General features: G+C 39.7%; 1 protein-coding gene across 1 annotated transcript in view; it reads left to right on the top strand.

The window, feature by feature from the left end:
- The window catches only part of kdm5a (lysine (K)-specific demethylase 5A), a 119,914-nt gene that overhangs the window by 93,574 nt on the left and 4,084 nt on the right, over positions 1-22,256 (top strand). Inside the window, exons 25-28 of the mRNA XM_041253949.1 lie at positions 6,163-6,306; positions 10,259-10,421; positions 13,880-14,100; positions 16,794-17,228. Coding sequence (XP_041109883.1) covers positions 6,163-6,306; positions 10,259-10,421; positions 13,880-14,100; positions 16,794-17,228 — 963 coding nt within the window. The remainder of the gene's footprint in view (positions 1-6,162; positions 6,307-10,258; positions 10,422-13,879; positions 14,101-16,793; positions 17,229-22,256) is intronic.

Here is a 22,256-nt window from a genome sequence, read left to right as displayed (position 1 = left end):
GAGTAGAAACCGATTTATTGTGCTCATGAAATACCTGCACTTACAGGTACTGACACATTCGACAGCAATACGCTCACAGTGCACTTTGCTGTCATATCTTGTGCTGGAGACTGACACTGCTCTCCACATATGTTGTTATTTATATAATTATACCCTTACAAAAATAAATGACAAAACTAATGCAGTGACAATGAGTAGTGCAGTTTTATTACTGGATCCAAAATATTGCATTTGTACTGAAGTATTTGTTTACTTTATTACTGTAGTATTTTTATAAGGGTGGTGTTGCAATTGTAAAGATAGTGTTTTATTATTTTGTTCTATTAAAATAATATATTTTTGTGTTTCACAAAAACAATAAAAAGAGTGTATTTTAAAAAATGAAGCAACATTTACTTTGAAAACTGTCCCAATAGATTTTCTAAAGGCTTAAAATAACAAATCTGCTAATAAATACATAAAAAAGGCATTTTTAACATGGTAATTGAGCAAATAAGTGGGCACCTGGGTGATTAATACAACTTGCCAGACAGAAGAGAAAAAAAAAAAACACTGCAAAGAACAGGAGGAAAGTAAAGATATCTTCAGTTTGTGAATATATTTATAAGAATATAAGAACATAAGAAAGTTTACAAACGAGAGGAAGCCGTTCGGCCCATCTTGCTCGTTCGGTTGTTAGTAGCTTATTGATCCCAGAATCTCATCAAGCAGCTTCTTATATTTAACCGTCATACAATTTTAATATGATTTTGTTATATAACTGCCTTATAAAAGCTACAGTAATACAACATCTATAGCTCTACTAAATGTAATGCAGTTTATTTTAATTTAGAGTGAACTGATTACTTTATTTTGATAATGGTTTTGGAGGAAACTGTCAGACGCAGAGTACACGTTTCAGTGCCATGGTTTATTAGCAGAGACAAGCGACTGCAACGGGATAGTCTACCTATTCTCAAAGTGGTTTTGTTTCAACAAGTTGTTTAGGTTTTCTAAACAAACATCTTTTTCTACAATTCAATTAACAGTTCAAGATGCTTTAACGATTGACAGTTCTACAGCTAACCGATATGTAACATAAAACAAAATGTAAAATACTAAATCTGAATACCCATCTTTAAATAGTCTTTTTTTTAAAATGGCAAGTTACAAATATAGTGTATTTTGTTAATCTTCGGCATCAAAAAGCTGATTTTGTTCTATCGTTCTATTTGACGTTTCATTAAGAGCATTCACAAACTGAACAGTTGTATAAATTCTATTGCAGAATGTTATTTTAGTAATTATTCAAAAACGGTAAGCATTAAAATGTTTGCAACAACTATACTAAACAATAGAATTACAAAAGCTTAAGCTTTGAATTCAAATATACAGTAGGGGAATGTCACAGCTGTGTCATCCATCTTTAACATAAAAATATTACTTATAGGAACTAAAGGTTTAATATCAACAAGGATGCTACATAAGTACATTATTTCAAATTGTGCTTGTTGCTACTAGAACTCAGCCAAAACTGTGAAAAACTGCTATAAATATGTTTACTGTGGTCGGCACTATGCCCTCGCTACAGATTAACATTACCGTAAAGTATAAAGCGCATACATTTGCATATGACTGAGGATGATGAAGAGGGGTGCTTGGAATGCATCGAAGCATGTTATCTATGGTTTGTTTTTCCCCCTTGAACATGCCACAACATGTCACGTGTACAGTTCTGTGCCTGTGTGTTTCCAGAGCACAGGAGGAGATGCCACTAAAACTTGAATAACATGCTGAAAAGCATGTTAAAGCTGTCGGCAGTGGATCACAGTAAATCAGTGAGAGGTATACAAACTACTCTAACCAATGACAGAATAAAGAAATGTACAGTGTATCATAGCAGTAGCACTCAAAATGTAGTTTATGCTAAATTAAAATGCATGAACTAAAATATATTTCACTGCACAGTAGTCTGTGGCTAAGAGAATATCCCTTGGGAAGCAAGCTCTTAGACAGAGTTGACCACTGGACACAATATGCCAAGGCCAATCACGATATGAATCAATAAATACAAATGTGTTTATTACTTGTCATGACGCACATGCATCAGCAAATGAAATGAACAGAATAAGAGAAAAGAATAGGCAAGTTTATGTTAATAAACTAATAATAAACTGACAAAGTAAATTAACAGAATATCTCTAGATACGGTAAAAATGTAGCAGTGGCTCTAACAGTAATTATGAATACAAGAATTAATTTTAACACAGTGGCTATTAACACAGCACTGCCGTACACACGTTAAAATAAATTAAATAAATAAATAAATAAATAAAAAAGCAGCAGCAGTTGTAGATAATGTCAGTTTTGAAAAGATTGAATAAACCATTTGGGTTTGATGATGAGCAATGAATCACTAGCGTGCCGAAAAGGTGTTATTTTAAGCAAAGTTCCTGTTCCTTTAGGCAAAGCATTTACAATGGGAAAATTCTGTTTCACCACAAGGTTGTTCCTTAAGCTGAAGTGTTCTCGGAGGACGTGTTCCTATACGCGGAGACTGCTGTATACCATTTGTACACAGTGCTAAGTCAACTGTAAATAAAAGGTATAATGTAACATGTGTAAAAGTAGAGACAGACGGTCAGTCAGTGGTCAGCAACCTCAGCGTAACCAGGGGCCTCTATAGCGGCCCAGAAGACTGAACAATTTTTAACCCTAACCCTAACCCTAACCCCCCCCCAACCTGTGCAAAGCACACCTGGCTTCAACGGCCACCTCCCCCCCTTAAAAACCCAGCAGTCGAGGTCAAAGTCTTGGGCCGGGAAGGGAGGCTTCACTGGGCCCATGGCTGAAAATGCTGTCAGCTCCCCTGCCGGTAGTGGCATGGCTGACATCATGGTGGTCCACTCCCACAGCGGAAAAGCTTCTCTGTCCCGTTGCACCCCTGGCAGCGGAAAAACTTCAAGGTTGACTCATTTGGCCGTGGCAGTCCTGGCAGCGGAAAGGCTGCTGAGGAAGGTGGTCTGCTGAGCTCTCCCCACTTCTTCATAGCCGGAAGCTCCCTCTGGTGGGGTTCCGGCCACACTGACCCCAGTGACCAAGCAGAGCTGATGGCGACCCCTGGTGAAGCAGATCCGGTGACCCCAGGCGAAGGCAGCAGTGGACCCTCGGGAGGGGAGTCCCTGGCCATAGAGGCGTCAGCGGGAGCTCCGCTTCTCCCTCGTATCCTGCAACCGGTGGCTCCACAGGCGATGCAGAGCGGCTGGCAACCCTAGGCGAAGCGAGGCAGGCAGCCTTGGGCGAAGTGAGGCAGGCATCCTTGGGCGAAGATGTGCGGGGAGTCAGGACAAGCTGGGGTGCGGGTGTTGGCCCTCTTCTTGGCCCTCTTCACTGCGGCCAGGTGGTTCTTCCCAGTGCTTTCGTCAGCAGCCAATGCAAGGGCTACTGAAGATCGCCAGTATCTAATCCTGGTCCTTCTGGTGAAGGTAGAGGCAGCTCCTGCTCCTCTCCCCCTGATGGTGATGGATGCAGAGGCAGAGACAGTTCCAGCTCCTCTCCTCTTGATGGTGGGGGAAGTGATACCAGCAGGCATTCTCCCTCTGCTGGTGGAAAGGGACCCAGCAGGCATTCACCCTCTGCTGGTGGAAAGGGGATCCAGCAGGCATTCACCCTCTGCTGGTGGAAAGGGGACCCAGCAGGCATTCACCCTCTGCTGGTGGAAAGGGGACCCAGCAGGCATTCACCCTCTGCTGGTGGAAAGGGGACCCAGCAGGCATTCACCCTCTGCTGGTGGAAAGGGGACCCTGCAGGCATTCACCCTCTGCTGGTGGAAAGGGGACCCTGCAGGCATTCACCCTCTGCTGGTGGAAAGGGGACCCTGCAGGCATTCACCCTTTGCTGGTGGAAAGGGGACCCTGCAGGCATTCACCCTCTGCTGGTGGGGGTGGAGGAGGCAGAGGCAGCTCCTGCTGCTCTGCTCCTGGCGGTGGAGGTGGCAGAGGCAGCTCCTGCTGCTCTGTTCCTGGAGGTGGAGGTGGAGGTGGAGGTGGAGGTGGCGGAGGCGTGTAGTCTCCTGGCGACGGAGGTGGGAGCGGCATGTAGTCTACCCTTGTTACAGGGGACTGGTGTGGCTCTCCCTCACCTGCAGGGGGCGAAACCAGCAGGCATTCTTCCTCTGCTGGCGGAGGTGGAAACAGCAGGCATTCTTCCTCTGCTCGTGGAGGTGGAAACAGCAGGCATTCTTCCTCTGCTGGCGGAGGTGGAAACAGCAGGCATTCTTCCTCTGCTGGCGGAGGTGGAAACAGCAGGCATTCTTCCTCTGCTCGTGGAGGTGGAAACAGAAGTCCCTGGATTTTGGATTCCCGTGTTCCCCCGTCTGGACACTCACGGTCCCCCCGTCTGGGCGCTGGACGTACGGGCTCCTCCCTCTCAGGCATTACTTCCGCCTCTGCATATTGCGTGTGGCAGATGGACGTGTGCCCATATGCCCCACAGCCGGGGCACAACTCCGCACCAAGATTCTTTGGGAAAAAAAAACCTTCCAACTGTCATCCCTGCCCACCTCCTGCTTTTGCTGCGGTCGTTGCTGTTGCTTTCCTCTCCCGCTTCTTCTCCCCATTTCTTTATTATTATTTATTTTTTTGTAATCCAAAACACTCCCCCCCCCCCCCACACACACACAAAACAAAACAGCTCCTTTTTTTATTGATGACAAGCTACTCTGTTGAAGATAGGAAATTGTATTCTTGTTTTGATTATATGCAAAAATAGCAACCAAAAAAAATGCTTGATGCAGAATTGGAACATAATTCTGTTTTAAGTGTATTCAAGCCAAATGTCTCTGTCAAAACAATGCTGCAGTGCACTTAAATAAGAACAGAAGGCATTTTACTAGCGAGAGAGGCCATTCTGAAAGCTGTTTATTTTATGTTCTGTTCAGCAACCTCTGTAGTAGCCTTTCGTTTAATGTGTGATTCTGAAGCTAAATACCAATCGAGTGTATTTTCTCCAAAGACACATTACAAGATCTGCAAAACAATTACCTCTATTTGCATGGACAATTTCTTTGGGAAATATCTTGACACAATCATCAGCTGAAATATACTCTGCTCTTTTTGCTTTGTCATTTATTTCTGGTGTTTTCCCTCCAGTGATAAAAAGCAGATTTTAGCAACCTAAATCAAAACAGTGTAACCAAAACAAAAAAAAAAGCCTTTCTACAGAAGGAAGATATTTAGTTTGCATCACTTGCATTGTGTGGTAGTTCATTTAAACTGTTTCTTTTTTTCCTCTCCGTAGTTTATTTTAAACCTAAATATTTTTTTAAAATATTTTGTTAAACAAAATCTAAGTGCCCTATGTTGTATTTGAGTCTTTGTACTTGGTGTGTTTTTTCTATACTGCTAATTGCTGTATGAAGTATGCAGGGGAATGTAGTGTTAAGAACTGATACTGGGATGGTGAAAACAGTGTATGGAATGCATCTCAGCGCATTTATATCTGAAGATTACGGTATTTCTGTTTCTGTTTAAAACACGGAACACTAAAATAACAGTTCTAAATAGGCATACAATGTACTGAATAAATAATACATGACAGAGAAGACAACAGCGCTAAAAATACAGAATATGATATCTTTCCACAATTGTGGTTTATTAAAATAATATAAATTACATAAGGAATGTGGATTGGTGCTTCAAAGTGAAAAGGAACACAGCAATGTTCTAATGTGTCTTTTTATTGATAGATATATTGATGGATGTTAACAGTTAAAATATTCCATACTTGGGTTTGTTTTAAATGTAGTCCTGGATGCTACAAAGCATGCTTTGTCTTCAGACATTGCTGTGCACAGTTATCACAATGATAACATTCTTTAGCAGGTACTTGTGTGTTGCAATGTGTTGGCTTGTAAATTGCAGAAATAATGTGAAACTATTTCCAGGTTCAATTTATGGAAAGTTAAATATTTTGCAGTCTGTTTTAGCTGTGTGGTCTTAAAATAAAGTTGCTAAATTAAGTGATGCAGTATTTTGTGGAACTGGTGCAGTAGAGAGGCACAGCTAAGTAAATGGTATATTCCTTTTAGTTATTAGATACTCTCTAAAGGAAGTCTGAATTCAGAACAGTTTATATTCTGAACACAAGGGGGCTCCAGTCTCATCTTGTCTGTGTTTTCTGCAGGGACACCTGCATACGTTCCAGCAGTCTGGCTTCAGTCGGGTCATGGGAGGAGTTGCCACATCGCCGAGGCAGTCTGTGGAATACGATGACGAGGAGACAGATTCAGATGAAGACATCCGCGAGACATACAGATACGACATGAAGGTGCTTATTGCATTTTAGCCACTTGCTGAAGAAGTGCTATGAATTATTTTTAAAAACTACACAACATTGTACAGTGTTAGCATGTGACTTGAAATACATTATATTGGATCAGGAGACGTGTCCATGACACCAGAGTGTTTGCCAGCAGCTGACATAATCTGTAGCACTACAACAGTAGTAGCAGAGTACAATTTGACCCAGTGGAGGGGCAGTGCCTCCTCAAAATGTAAATGTGAATATATATATATATATATATATATATATATATATATATATATATATATATATAAATACACACACACACACACAGCTCTGGAAAAAGTTGAGACCACTGCAAAATTATCAGTTTCTCTGGTTTTACTATTTATAGGTATGTGTTTAGGTAAAATGAACATTTTTGTTTTATTCTATAAACTGCTGACAGCATTTCTCCCAAATTCCAAATAGAAATATTGTCATTTAGAGCATTTATTTGCGGAAAATGACAACTGGCCAAAATAACAAAAAAGATGCAGTGTTGTCAGACCTGGAATAATGCAAAGAAAATAAGTTCATATTCATTTTTAAACAACACAATACTAATGTTTTAACTTAGGAAGAGTTCAGAAATCAATATGTGGTGGAATAACCCTGATTTTCAAGCACAGCTTTCATGCGTCTTGGCATGCTCTCCACCAGTCTTTCACATTGATGTTGGGTGACTTTATGCCATCCTGGTGCAAAAATTCAAGCAGCTCGGCTTTATTTGATGGCTAGTGACCATCCATGTTCCTCTTGATCACATTCCAGAGGTTTTCAATGGGGTTCAGGTCTGGAGATTGGGCTGGCTATGACAGGGTCTTGATCTGGTAGTCCTCCATCCTCTGCCGGTCTGTAGCTTTGTTGTTCCCAGTGTGTGCTGCTTGACCTTGTTCTTATGAACTGCCGTCTTTGAAATTTTAAGGATGGAAGCAACCCGACGCTCACTGTATCCCTCTGCCAGTAAAGCCAGAATTGAACCCTTCTTTTCCTCACTCAAAACTTTCCTTTTCAACTCTTTGGGCATGGTCAGTAGTTATTTTTTGATTCCAATTACTTTTGAGGTACTACTAGCACTGTTTTGCCATCCAGCTGGTCCTATTGCAAGAGGATAGTGATGACCACAGGAGTGGTTTTTATACTTTTCTTCGTTAAATAAGATTTGGTTCAGGTGATCCCCTAATCAGTACCTCATTCAGTAGAATGAGGTGTGCCTGTGTTGGAATTCAACAGACACTGGAATGAAATGACTGCCATACATGTAGAGATGCTGATTTAAGAAAAGTTTTCAGTGGTCTCAATTTTTTCCAGAGCTGTACATATACACACACACACACACACACATACACATACAGTACTTGTTGGGATGCTCTATAAATTGATTATTATTATTACATTATTAATATAATTTAAAAAAAAAAGTGACGTTTATGTTAAGAAGCATTTCAAGACAAACATTCCCTGGCAAAAAATTGAATGATATTTTTCTTTCGATTTTAATGTTGCAAACCTTATTTGCTATTTACCATATTTACATTTTTTTTTATGTAAACGCTATATTAAAAAATGTGTGCATTTTGGTAGAAAAACAGTACAAAATGCAGATAAACTTGACAGGTTATACACGTCCATTAAAAATCTGGAGTTCAGCAGTTACAAAACTAAAAGTATCAATTCCACAAAGCAGCAGTACTAGTTGGCAATGATTTCATATCTGTGATGCAACAACTAGAACACTTGTACATGAGGAGTTGAATTTAATTTAGAGAGAAAGAGTGGGGGGGGGGGGGGGGGGGTGGGATGCTATTTGTATATTTCAGTAACTCCCAAGTATTGCTTATTATAGTAGTACTCTTAGTATGCCACTTCAATTTTCTAGCAAATGTGTTCCAAACTGCACTGAAAGGAGCATTTCCTTAAAGTGTGTTATATCATTTGTTGAGGTGAGGTGGGTCACAGGGCACCTTTTGTGTATCTTGAAGAATTTAGTGAACCTGTGTTGCATATCACATCACATTGTGGCATTAGTGTGTTGTTACACCCCTAATAAACACGTTATCTCCCTATACCATTTAAATGTAACTGTTTAAATATAAATGTAACCATTTCAATGTAAGTAGCTCTTCATAAGGTCATCACATTTAAAAAAATGGGTAATAGCATATTTCATCATGTAAAAGCACCTTTTAGTGACCAATTGTAATATTTTTAGCACTTCAATAATCTAAGAATAACTCTAGCACAGTGTTGGTGACAATCTTTATTTCCATAGCTCTTGACAGCTGAGGTGCTGAACTTGTGGGATGTATTAGTTTAGTTCTAGTTTTCAGTGCATATAGCATGATTTATAGCAGTGTTCTTCATTGCAAGTCCCGCGGGCCCCTTGTGGACTTTAGTGCGGCCCCTGACAATACACAAATGTGAAAAAGGCGGTGTGACGAAGTGCCCACCCCTGTGTGTATTTTCTGTTATATGTTAGAACATAAGAACATAAGAAAGTTTACAAACGAGAGGAGGCCATTCGGCCCATCTTGCTTGTTTGGTTGTTAGTAGCATATTGATCCCAGAATCTCATCGAGCAGCTTCTTGTTTTGTGCCTCTAGTACTACATTTTTGAAGAACAACCATCCTTCTTCTGTGGGTGTTTTCTCTATTTTACTCCAATCTACTTCTGTTAGTCTCTGTTTCATACCTTCATAGTTTGCTTTTCTAAAATTGTAAACCTTAGGTGTAAACGTGTGGTGTGTTAAATGTTGGTGTATAGGCATTGGTACACAGGATATAAACGGGTCGGTGTCTCACGTGTGTTTAAAAATGTATATTTGTATTTAGGCACGAGGATTGCACAGCACTTCACGTGCAAGTAAAAAGTAATACTATGTGAGCACAGGGAATTGCACTTTATTAATTCACGTGCAGTTGTACCGCGACTTCAATTGAATGGTTGATTAGCAATTGAGTCTCAGTACAGCTGCATAAAAGCAGCATGTTTTCACCCACTCGGGGTTGTGTGTTCGGTGAGTGGAGAACGGGATTGGAGACGGAGGTAATGACAATAAATAATAAAATAATCGTTGAAGAAGCTCACCGTGTTTTGTTTATGTCTGTTTATTTTGGCTACCAGTGCCATGTCCTGTGTTTTTTGTTTAATACAACCGTTTATTTTCTGTCTGTTCTGTTCACTCATTAAATACTGAGCGAAGCCATTCGCTCAGCTCAACCAAACTTCACCTCTCTCTTTGTTTATTTTCCTGTTTCTGGTAAGAACGTCCCCCACTCCGGCTGTCTTTTTGACAGGCGGCCTTCACACTGATGTCTTATCGGCAAAAGTGGCCCCCCTTTAGTGAAGAACACTGATTTATAGTGTGTGAGCACCATCTAGGCAGATGTCAATGTTACTGTGTTTGATTTTCCTAATAAGGTTACTTTCTGTACAGAAGACAGATGGTTATCAAAGTGCAAGAAATCTTTTATTTTCCTATGATGCACTTTAATTACACACGAAGTAGAGCTGCAAGGATTACTCCATTTAATCGATTATTGATTGCTGTATCTTTTAATCTGCCTCAGTAAAATATTCAGTAACTGATTAATCGCCCTTGTGGACCCTCAAGTAGCTAGAAACCCATGCTTTCCTTGTGCGTTGCAGGACTAAAGGTCTTGTGTTTGGTATTTTTGTGATGCAAAATGGCAGAGAAATGGGATGTATTTCAAATAGTAAAAGCTACTCAATAATTATATTATAATAATATGCTGCACATATGTATGTTTTCTTTTGAATACTAGTGTTAATTGTAAAACTTGTCTAATATTAGATTAGGAAAAAGCTTCTCAAACACAAGATGTGTCCCTTATAATGGTTAAGCTCCAGTCCTGCTAACTGTGAATTCTCCATTGTGTTCTGAATCAAACCTAACCTCAGCTTACCTTTCAGGACGCAGCAAGTGTGAAGTCTTTTGGCAGCCTTGAACCAAACCTGTTCTGTGACGAGGAAATTCCCATCAAGTCAGAAGAGGTTGTGACCCACATGTGGCCGACGACGCCCTCCTTCTGTGCTGAACACGCTTACTCCTCAGCCTCAAAATCCTCCACTCAAAGTAAGAGCATCGCCCTTTGGGCAAAAGACTTGGTCATTTTGGGTCAGTTTGTAGGGTGGGTGTGCTGTCAGTTACAAGTGACGGACAATCCACACTGTGAAATCTATTCCTGCTGAGGTGGTGTAGATTTTCATACTTACCTATGTATAGGGAAACCTAAGAAAAACTGACAAAGAAAGGTAGCTATTGATGAAGCTACATTAAGAACATAAGAAAGTTTACAAACAAGAGGACGCCATTCGGCCCATCTTGCTTGTTTGGTTGTTAGTAGCTTATTGATCCCAGAATCTCATCGAGCAGCTTCTTGAAGGATCCCACGGTGTCAGCTTCAACAACATTACTGGGGAGTTGATTCCAGACCCTCACGATTCTCTGTGTAAAAAAGTGCCTCCTATTTTCTGTTCTGAATGACCCTTTGTCTAATCTCCATTTGTGACCCCAGGCCCTTGTTTTTTTTTTCAGGTTGAAAAAGTCCCTTGGGTCGATATTGCCAATACCTTTTAGAATTTTGAATGCTTGAATTAGGTCGCCGCGTAGTCTTCTTTGTTCAAGACTGAACAGATTCAATTCTTTTAGCCTGTCTGCATATGACATACCTTTTAAACCCGGAATAATTGTGGTCGCTCTTCTTTGCACTCTTTCTAGAGCAGCAATATCTTTTTTATAGCGAGGTGACCAGAACACAATATTCAAGATGAGGTCTTACTAATGCATTGTACAGTTTTAACATTACTTCCCTTGATTTAAATTCAACACTTTTCACAATATATCAGAGCATCTTGTTGGCCTTTTTTATATCTTCCCCACATTGTCTAGATGAAGACATTTCTGAGTCAACAAAAACTCCTAGGTCTTTTTCATAGATTCCTTCTCCAATTGCAGTATCTCTCATATGATATTTATAATGCACATTTTTATTTCCTGCGTGCATTACCTTACACTTTTCTCTATTAAATGTCATTTTCCATGTGCCTGCCCAGTTCTGAATCTTGTCTAGATCATTTTGAATGACCTTTGCTGCTGCAACAGTGTTTGCACTCCTCCTATTTTTGTGTCGTCTGCAAATTTAACAAGTTAGCTTACTATACCAGAATCTAAATCATTAATGTAGATTAGGAATAGCAGCGGACCTAATACTGATCCCTATGGTACTCCACTGGTTACCACACATTCTGAGGTTTCTCCTCTAATCAGTACTTTCTGTTTTCTACATGTTAACCACTCCCTAATCAATGTACATTTGTTTCCTTGAATCCCTACTGTGTGCAGTTTGAGAATTAGTCTTTTGTGTGGGACTTTGTCAAAAGCTTCCACATCAAGCATTCAAAGAATATCACACACATATGCACGACTATGACGTATGTAATAAATACAGCGACTAAGGGGTGGGGCGGGGCTGGATGTGCAGTACTGAGTGTTTTAAACCTGTTTTATTTTGAATAAAATTACTTTTAAACAGTGCGTCTGAAAATAAATTGGACCTGATGGCCTGATAGGCGCTGAATAAATGGACCGCAAAGGATTAAGGGATATTTTCTTAACTGCATTTTAAAAAGAAAAATAATGGATGAATAATGCTATGTTACAGGATGCTGTGTAACTATATGTAATGCTGTTGTTGTTTTCTTTTTTTATAATTTTGCTATTTCTGCGAGATTAGGCTTCACAGTGAATCTCGGCTGAAAATACACAGCAGTAGGCTCTATGCTACACCAAAAACTTGAAACCTTTTTTTTTTCGTGATAGAAATGGGATGTTAGAATAAGAGACCTTTATTAAAATTAGGTATTTTGCAGTGTTACACTTTTATCTAACCAAGAGCACATTATAAACAAAATTATATACTGTGCCTATAGAAAGTCTACACCCCCTTGAACTTTTCACATTTTGTTGTGTCAGTGTCTCAGTTTCATGCATTTAAATGAGGATTTTTTCCACTTATCTCCACACTGTTAAGGGGAAAAAAGTTTATATTAAAAATACAAAGCTGAAAGATCATAATTGTATAAGTCTCCACCCCCCTGAGTTAATACTTTGTGGAAGCACCTTTGGCAGCAATTACAGCTGTGAGTCTTTCAGGATAGGTCTACAAATTTTGCACACCTAGATTTGGCAATATTTGACTACTTTTTACAAAACTGTTCAAGTGCTGTCAAGTTCCTTGGAGAGCGTTGATGGACAGCAATCTTAAAGTCATGCCACACATTTTTGATTGAATTTAGGTTGGGCTCTTGACTGGGACCCTCAAGGACAAATACCTTTTTGGCTGTGTGCTTTGGGTCATTGTCATGCTGAAAGGTGAACTAACATCCTAGTTTCAGCTTTCTTGCAGAGGGCAGCAGGTTTTCCTCAAGGATTTCTCTGTATTTTGCTCCATTCATTTTCCCATCTATCCTGACAAGTGCCCCAGTCCCTGCCGGTGAGAAACATCCCCATAACATGATACTGCCACCGCCATGCTTCACAGTAGGGAAGGTGTCTTTGGGTGATGCGCTGTGTTGAGTTTGCGTCAAACACAACACTTTGCATTTAGGCCAAAAAGTTCCATTTTAGTTTCGGCAAACCACAAAAATGTTTTTTTGCATGCTTCTAACGGGATTTTAGGTGTGTTTTCTCGAGTAATGGCTTCCTTCTTGCCATCCTACCATACAGGCCAGATTTGTGGAGTGCTTGGGATGTTGTTGTCACATGCACACTTTGACCAGTCTTGGCCATAAAAGCCTGTAGCTCTTGCAAAGTTGCCATTGGCCTCTTGGTAGCCTCTCTGATCAGTCTCCTTCTTGCCCGGTCATCCAGTTAGGCAGGGTCTTGGTGTTGCCATACTTTCGACTAATTAATAATCATCTTGACTGTGCTCCAAGGGATATTCAAGGCCTTTGATATTTTTTTTATACCCATGACCTGATCTGTGCCTTTCAACAACTTTGTCCTGGAGTTCTTTTGAAAGCGTCTTGGTGCTCATGGTTGAGTCTTTGCTTTGAAATGCACTACCCAGCAACAGGAATCTACAGGAACTGCTGAATTTATGTGAATCACTACAATTTAACACAGGTGGAGGCCACTTAACTTGGTGTGTGATTCTGAAGGCGATTGGTTACACCTGAGCTAATTTACAATTGCTATTGCAAGGGGGGTGGACACTTAACCAACTAAGCTATTTCAATTTTTTATTTTTCATTAATTTTCTACAAATTTCTAGAATATTTTTTCACTTGTAATTTGTGGGGTAGGATGTGTAGATAAATGGGAAAAAAAAAACTATTTTAATACCATTGATAGTGTGGGCTGGTTTATATTTCCTTTTCACTGCAGCGTTTCCCTGCAATGTTGATACAATCGCACAGCTGCGGCAGGCATGGGGGCCAACAAAGGGTCAGTAATGTACAGATAACCTGCAGATTTCACTCCTTCCTCTCCAGAAACCAGATTCAGTTGTCCTGCTCTCATCCCCACCCCAGGTGTGAGCACTCCTCGGAAGCAGTCCCGGAAGACCCCCCTGGTCCCACGTAGCCTGGAGCCCCCTGTGCTCCAGCTGTCCCCCTGCGCCAAGGCCCAGTTGGAGGAGCTGATGATGGTGGGAGACCTCCTGGAGGTGTCTCTAGATGAGACGCAGCACATCTGGAGGATCCTTCAGGCCACTCACCCTCCTTCAGAGGAGAGGGTCCTGCAGGTCATGGAGGTAAGGGATTTTGAAGCTATGCAGAGCTGTGTCTGGTCACTGTTTATTTATTTGGTTCAGTGGGTGGGGGTGGGGGGGTGCACAAAGGTTGCTCAGGGCCATCCCTCGGAAATTCATGAACTTCTTCTGTTTAGTAAAAACAACATACGTAATTTAATGAACAGAAAAAAAATCACTGTGATACATAAAACATCTCATATGTCATTGCAGTGCAGCTTATCTTTGTTTTCAGTTGGGGGTCCACATTTTTATTGTTAGTATTATTTTAAAAAAGGGATCTCCCAAATAACATTATGAACCTTTTAAGTACTAGTGATGGAACTCTATCGAAGAGGAGACTGGTTTTTAATACTTAGTCAACGTTTCCACTAGGAAAAACTGCTGCCTGTGACCAGTCACTGTAACTAAATGTTTTACCGATCACTAAGCGAAACATCATCGCCATTCGTGCGACATCTGAACACGTAGTTTTTGAGAATAAACAGGCCTATGTGAAAGAAGTTTAAAAAAAAAAAAAATGTATTCCATTCATTTGGCAGCTTTATTAAGAAAATAAAAAAAACATAGTTCATAGCTATTTGTTCCCTTTCAAATGCGAAATGTAACTATTCCCGTATGGGTATCTACCTCCTAAAGACCCGTAAACCTGAGTAAGATATATCAAAGCTGCTCACAGAGCCTGTGACGCAGGTGTGGCCCGCTATATATTTCACATTTATTGTGTTTTTACACACATTATATGTGATTTATTAAAATAATCACTGTAATATTTTGTACTAATTACGCGTATTTTGTGCTGTACAGCCTGTTGCTTGTTATGTACCGTTGCAGTCTTGTGCCGACATGATCTGTTACCCACCCAGTACTGCATCGGGACCGAGGTTACCGCACCGGTGCCGTTCTTGTACTGAACCGGTGCTAAAGTCACTGCACCGGTACAGACCCGAACCGGTACCGTCCTGGTTATTTTATTACTTGTTTTTGCTTTTAGCACCATACAAGACATATTATTTATGTAATTGTTTAATTACTGTTTTTTGTTAAAGTACTGTCTCTTTGTGTCTATGCACAGGCCTCTCTGCAATGCAGTGCTCAGCGCACGTGCAGCAAGACAGCTGCTGGGCTCAGCAGCATTGCGCAGGACCGAGATACTCAGTTTGGTTGTTGCTTTAAGCAATTTCAGCTACAATATCTTGATGCAATTTTGATGGCAGCTTTTTAACATCACCATGGCGATGGCTGACATATATTTTTCATATTTTAACATTCATATTTCGATGTTAAAATTTCAGATTCAAATACTTTACACAATAGTTGTCTGAAACCGCTTCCGACAGGTAATTACCAGTTAACGGAAATGCAGTTCCACCAGCCCTATAAAGTTGGACAGCATTCCTTTAAAAACAGATGTTCAAATATTGAGTCCTGGGCTTCAGTCCTATTAGGTTCTATCATTGCCTGTAATTTCTGTCTTAACCCTTTTACCTGCCTTAATCCCTCCTTCACCAGTGAGGACAAGACAGAAGCAGTTTGAGGGTATGGGGTAATTTCATATTGACATTGAAGCAATTTTAGGGTATGGGGTAATTTCATAATGACAGTGAAGCAGTTTGAGGGTGTGGGGTAATTTCATATTGACAGTGAAGCAGTTTGAGGGTATGGGGTTATTTCATATTGACAGTAGTCAGTCTAAACAACGGCAGCATTTTAATGTTGAAGTAAAAAAAAAACAACAACTTTTAAATACCATTAAAAATCAAATGCATGTTTTAACATAGTGTATCTCTTTCATACAGGGAAATGTGTTATCTACAAAGTGATGGTAATACATACAGTACACCCTCACTATAATGGCCTTCACTATAACGAACCTGGCCCCTGGACCTCAAATAAAAAATAAAAAAAGATAATATAAACACACACGCTCAGCATCCTGGTCTGTACACATGGGATGCCACCTCCGCAGTGAAGTCAACTCTTTTGTTTAATAAGAAGCGCTCGCTGTGTAACTGCCTCTGAAACAAAAATAATTTTATGTTGCAACAAAGCTGGAAGCTGTATTGATCGTTTGAAAAAAGGAGTAACGCAGGCATATCTCTGTCGTGAATATAGGTTGTCAAAAAGCACTCTGTTTATTGGCTTGTTCCGCAAACAATGCGGCAAAGCAAAATTGAAGGAGAAAAAAACAACAACAAAAAAAATTGAGCGTATGATTTAACTTTTCATGTCAAACTTTTCGTGTTAGAGTGATTTGGAATAAAAAGATCAGTTTGGGAATCTTGCATGTTTGATTAAGATTTGGTGCATTTGGAAATGACCTGTGATTTTGACTCATTTGATTTTGATTAAAAGTTTAGCTTCAATTCAGGATTTTTGCTTTTTGTACTGTGTTTTAATTGTTTAACGAATTGGACAAGCAAAGACACAAATTCATACATGAAACAAACAGGTACATGTAATTCTACTTTTGACATGCCAATATCATGTCATTAACTTACTCCAACAGTATCGTTCATTTTGATTGTCCTTTCGAAATATAATGTACCCCTTGATATAACAAACAAAAGGCTTGGACCCCAACAGGTTTGTTATAGTGAGGGTGTACTGCATTAGATTTGCATGAAATATGTTATTAGCTATATGTACTTTAAGAGACTTTTAAAATGAAACATGTTCTTTTTCTTGTGTTTCAGGGTGAAGGGCTGGTGGAAAAACCCATGAAGCTCAAGGTGAAGGACTCCTCGGAAAAGGACTCCTTGGAAAAGAAGCGTAAGCGCAAGCTGGAGAAAGCGGAGCAGCTGCTACTGGTAGCCGGTGAAGGACGGCCCAGATCCAAGGAGCTGAAGAAGGCAGAGGGCAAGCCCAAGAAGAAGAAGCTGAAACTCAACACGGAGAAGTCCAAAGAACTCAAACAGCTAGCCAAGCGGCTGGCCAAGGAGGAGAAGGAGAAGAAGAGGAAGGAGAAAGCGGCGGCAAAGGCTGAGGTGTCCAAAGAGATAATTGATAAGAAGAAAGAGAAGAAGGTGCTCGACATCCCCTCCAAGTATGACTGGTCTGGGGCAGAGGACTCAGATGATGAGAACGCGGTGTGCGCTGCAAAGAGCTGCCAGCGACCCTGCAAGGACAAGGTGAGGAGCTCGGGGGGGTGAAGTCCAGGATGAGGATGACCCACTGCAGGGAGACAGCTATTGAATAACATTCAATAGCCTTATCCCTGCATAAATTGAAGAAGGAATCTATGAAAAAGATCAGAAATGTCTTCATCAGACAATATAGGGAAGCTATAAAAAAAGGCTATATAGTGAAACCCTAACCCTAACCCAGGGTGTCAGTTTCAACAACATTACTGGGGAGCTGGTTCCAGACCCTCACTATTCTCTATGTAAAAAAAAAAGTGCCACCTGTTTTCTGTTCTGAATGCCCCTTTGTCTAATCTCCATTTGTGACCCCTGGTCCTTGTTTCTTTTTTCAGGTCGAAAAAGTCCCTTGGGGTCGACATTGTCAATACCTTTTAGAATTCTGAATGCTTGAATTAGGTTGCTGCGTAGTCGTCTTTATTCAAGACTGAATAGATTTAATTCTTTTAGCCTGTCTGCATATGACATGCCTTTTAAACCCAGAATAATTCTGGTCTCTCTTCTATGCACGCTTTCTAGAGCAGCAATGTCCTTTTTGTAGCGAGGTGACCAGAACTGAATACAATATTCAAGATGAGGTCTTACTAATGCATTGTACAGTTTTAACATTACTTCCCTTGATTTAAATTCAACATTTCACAATATATCCGAGCATCTAGTTGGCCTTTTTTATAGCTTCCCCACTTTGTCTAGATGAAGACATTTCAACAAAAACTCCTAGGTCTTTTTCATAGATTCCTTCTTCAATTACAGTATCTCCAATATGATATTTATAATGCACATTTTTATTTCCTGCTTGCAGTACCTTACATTTTTCTCTATTAAATGTCATTTGCCACGTGTCTGCCCAGTTTTGAATCTTGTGTAGATAATTTTGAATGACCTTTGCTGCTGCAACAGTGTTTGTCACTCCTCCTATTTTTGTGTCGTCTGCAAATTTAACAAGTTTGCTTACTATACCAGAATCTAAATCATTAATGTAGATTAGGAATAGCAGCGGACCTAATACTGATCCCTGTGGTACTCCACTGGTTACCACACTCCATTCAGAGGTTCCTCCTCTAATCAGTACTTTCTGTTTTCTACATGTTAACAACACCCTAATCCATGTACATGTGTTTCCTTGAATCCAGACTGTGTTCAGTTTGAGAATTATTCTTTTATGCTGGACTTTGTCAAAAGATTTCTTGAAATCTAAATAAACCATGTCATATTCTTTGCAATTATCCATTATCGATGTTGCACCTCAAAAAAATCTTTGACTGTTCTCTTGCTGTTGTAATAGTGGAAAAACATTTTGTAATTGGTTTTAGCCCCCTTAGCGTTGTTCATTTCTATATCTCTCTTGGCCTTTCTAACTTCCTTTTTGACTTGCGTTTGCAGTACTCTTGTACTCTTTCTGTGTACTTTGTTTTTGGTCCCTTTTAAACGCTCTGTAAAGTGCCTTTTTTCTGATTTTTTTAAAATGTATTTTATTTATTTTTTTAATTGATCTATTAAACCATTTTGGCAATTTAGTTTTACATTTAGATTTGTCTACTTTAGGGATGTAATTGTTTTGCGCCTCTAATACTACAATTTTGGAGAACAGCCATCCTTTTTCTGTGGATGTTTTCTCTATTTTACTCCAGTCTACTTCTGTTAGTCTGTTTCATACCTTCATAGTTTGCTTTTCTAAAATTGTAAACCTTAGCTTTAGTCATTACTTTTGGGGTTTTAAAAAGCACTTCAAATGAGACATGTTGTGGTCTGAGTTTGCTAGTGGTTCTCTGACCTTTGTTTTAGTTATTCTGTCTTCGTTATTTGAAAAGACGAAATCAAGGCATGCCTCCCCTCTAGTCGGTGCCTTAATAAATAGCGTTAGGAAGCAGTCATTTGTCATTTCCACCATTTCAATGTCATCCATCGTGCTCCCCACCGGGTTTTCCCATTTTATATGGGGGAAGGTGAAATCCCCCAATTAGTATATGAAAGCTGAACATTAATTATGACAAACAACAACGACAGCTTTTTAATGAAAAAAATATACTGTAGCTTAGTTCAATAGGATCGTTAGCCTGCTATATTATATTAAACAAAAACAAATAAATAACGATCTGGTTCTCTCTTGCCATTTTCAATTAATACAATTTAATAGAGAATAAAAACATACGAAGATAACAATTACAAGCATAAGTTTAATTGTTTTTGTAATCTGCCAGTGGCATCTCTTGTCTTTCAAATAAACGTGTTCTGATTTTGAATGTACAGTTCTTAAGGATGGTATTATTGTCATTGCTTGCACCCACTTAACTAAAAGGCTCAAAAGTATAGATTGAGCGTCCCTTGTTAGTAGCTGCCAGTCTGTTTTTCATTCAACAGTTTCCTTCTATTTTCTTGACAGTTTTTGTAGATTTGGTATTCCGTTCGGTATTCGGCTGAATCTTTTGAGATGGATTCGTTATTCAGTCGAATCCCAAAAACTTGGATTCGGTACATCCCTAGTGGTAATAGCCTTCTATGGGGCTGTTTTTCCTCTAATGGCACAGGAAATTTAGTTCCAATCCATGGTAAAATGGTTTTCATAGCATACCAGAAGATATTGGCTAATCATCTGAAACCCTCCGCTACAAAACTTGGTTTAAAGCACAACTGGAAGTTCCAACACGACAACGATCCAATGCAGACATCAAAATGTACTTCAGATTGTTAAAGAAGAATAAAATCATGGTTCTGGAATGGCCTAGTCTAAGTCCCCATCTAAGTCCGATTGAGTCTCTTTGGTATGAGTTGAAGAAGGCCACAAGAGAAATCCTCGGAATTTGAATGAACTGGAACAATTTTGCATTGAAGAATTCGAATTTTTGGAGTTTTGCAAAAACATTGCTGAAATAATTGTAGACATCTATTTTTTGTAACTTGTTTTCGTCATCCACAAAAGCAAAACTTTTGCTACAAAATTTTTCTTAATTGTTTTAGAAATTATAAATTTCCATTTGTGCCACTGATCAACACAAAAAAATCCATAATGTCAGTGAAAAATGAAATCTACAAATTCATCTAAATTACAGCTAATCTATTTCTAGAAGTCTCTACCAAGTTTGCACATGTGGAAATGCAATTTTTGCCTATTCTCCTCTGAAAAATTGTTCAAGCTCAGTCAAGTTTGATGGGGACCTTTGGTGAACAGCAATTTTCACCTCTTTCCACATATTCTCAATTGGATTGAGGTCTGGGCTGTGACCCGGGCCACTCCAGGACATTGCCCTTTTCGTTTTTAAGCCACTCCAGTGTTGCTTTGGCTGTATGTTTGGGGTCATTGTCCTGCGGGAAGATGAATCTTCTCCCGTCCCAGGTCTCTTGCAGACTTGAGCAGATTTTCCTCCAGGATTTCTCTGTACTTTGCTGCATCCATTTTGCCCTCTATCTTCACAAGCTTTCCAGGCCCTGACTCAGAGAAGCATCCCCATAACATGATGATGCCACCACCATGCTTCACGGTAGGAATGGTGTTCTCAGGATAATGTGCAGTGTTAGGCTTGCACCAAACATAGCGCTTAGTGTTGAGGCCAAAAAGCTCTAGAATCTTGGTCTCAGTGTCTCCCACATGCCTTCTGGCAAACTCTAGCCAAGATCTGATGTGAGTTTTTTTCAACAGTGGCTTTCTTTTTGCCACTCTCCCATAAAGGCCAGTTTTGTGAAGCACCCGGGCTATTGTTGCCTTATGCACAGTGTCTCTCCAACAGTACACATCTCTGTCCCAAACAGAAGTTACAGTAAGAGAACTATTATTATGAGATAAAACATTATTATAAAGGGAGGAAACAAGGCCTCTTGTGCGGTTGTCGAGTTAAGTAATTAAACAGAGTAATGAGTAGACAATGCCACATTCCATGGGACTCCATATGCACGAAGGGCTGAGTGAAGCCTAAGATACATAAAATAAGTGGACCCAGGGAGTGAGTAAGTCTCCTTAAGTTCTTTGAGCATGCGCAAGCCTTTGTCATCAAAAATGTCATTCAAAATGTGAACATTCCTAGTTGACCATGGTGGGCAAAAAAAAGGCTGAGAGCCTGTCAATAGAAGAAGATTATTCCAAATGGAAGAGAATTTATGAAAATTAAAGGAAATACCAAGATATCTATTTATTTGCTTTCTTCCAGGTGTCCAATGAATTGTCAATAATGGAGCTCATTCAAAGAGAAAGAGCCAGTTTTTGAGGATGGGAGAAAGGATTCAGGATCTCCCAAACTGGTTTAATTATGGCCTCTTCTATTACACACCGCGAAACTGGGACCCTTGGGTCCAGCCAGGTCTTAAAGACTCTCAGCTGAAAGAGTAGAATAAAAAATTTGGCAAGGATAGACCACCAAGTGTTTTGGGGGGGTTGCAAAGTAGCCAATCAAATTCTAGCACGTTTACCATTCCGTATAAAACTAGTGCACATAGAGTTCATTTCTTCCAGGTATTTGTGAGGAAGTGATAAAGGTAACATGGAGAACAGAAAATTTAATGCGAGGTAGAACGTTCATTTTAATAAGACATCTACCACGCAACGTAAATTGCCACCAGGTAAATTATATATTTTTCAAGAATGTAGTTTTAGAAATATATTTCTACAGTGCTTAAAAAACTTAGAACATGGTTTAAAGTAGTAAAGATAAATAATTACTTTCTTGTTTACCACCCTGACATTAATTATTTATGGCTGCAGTTTGATTTATGTGGGGGGGTGTTTATGCTGAAACCTAACTCGCTTCCAATTTCTTATTCTTACTATGATTGGCTGCAAAGACAACAGGCCTAACCAGTGATTGGATAATGTTTTATTGGGTGGGTTTTTATTGTGCACAGGTTTCCTAGTAACAGTAATATTATTTGTGTAATAGGAAATAAAAAAAAGGATTTGTCTCTTATCTCCGAGTAACGGAGCCCAAATGATTGAGTCTGTGACTTTTGCAGCCGTGGCACAAGTCAGATTCCCGGACTCGAGTCCTATAAGTATAAAACTTAGTCCATCTTATTCTGTTCTGTTCTTTA

The sequence above is a fragment of the Polyodon spathula genome, chromosome 7, assembly GCF_017654505.1.
Source record: "Polyodon spathula isolate WHYD16114869_AA chromosome 7, ASM1765450v1, whole genome shotgun sequence".
In the NCBI taxonomy this organism is placed as follows: Eukaryota; Metazoa; Chordata; class Actinopteri; order Acipenseriformes; family Polyodontidae; genus Polyodon; species Polyodon spathula.
Note: the sequence above shows the minus strand (reverse complement) of the source record. Positions and strands in the feature narration are given on the sequence as shown.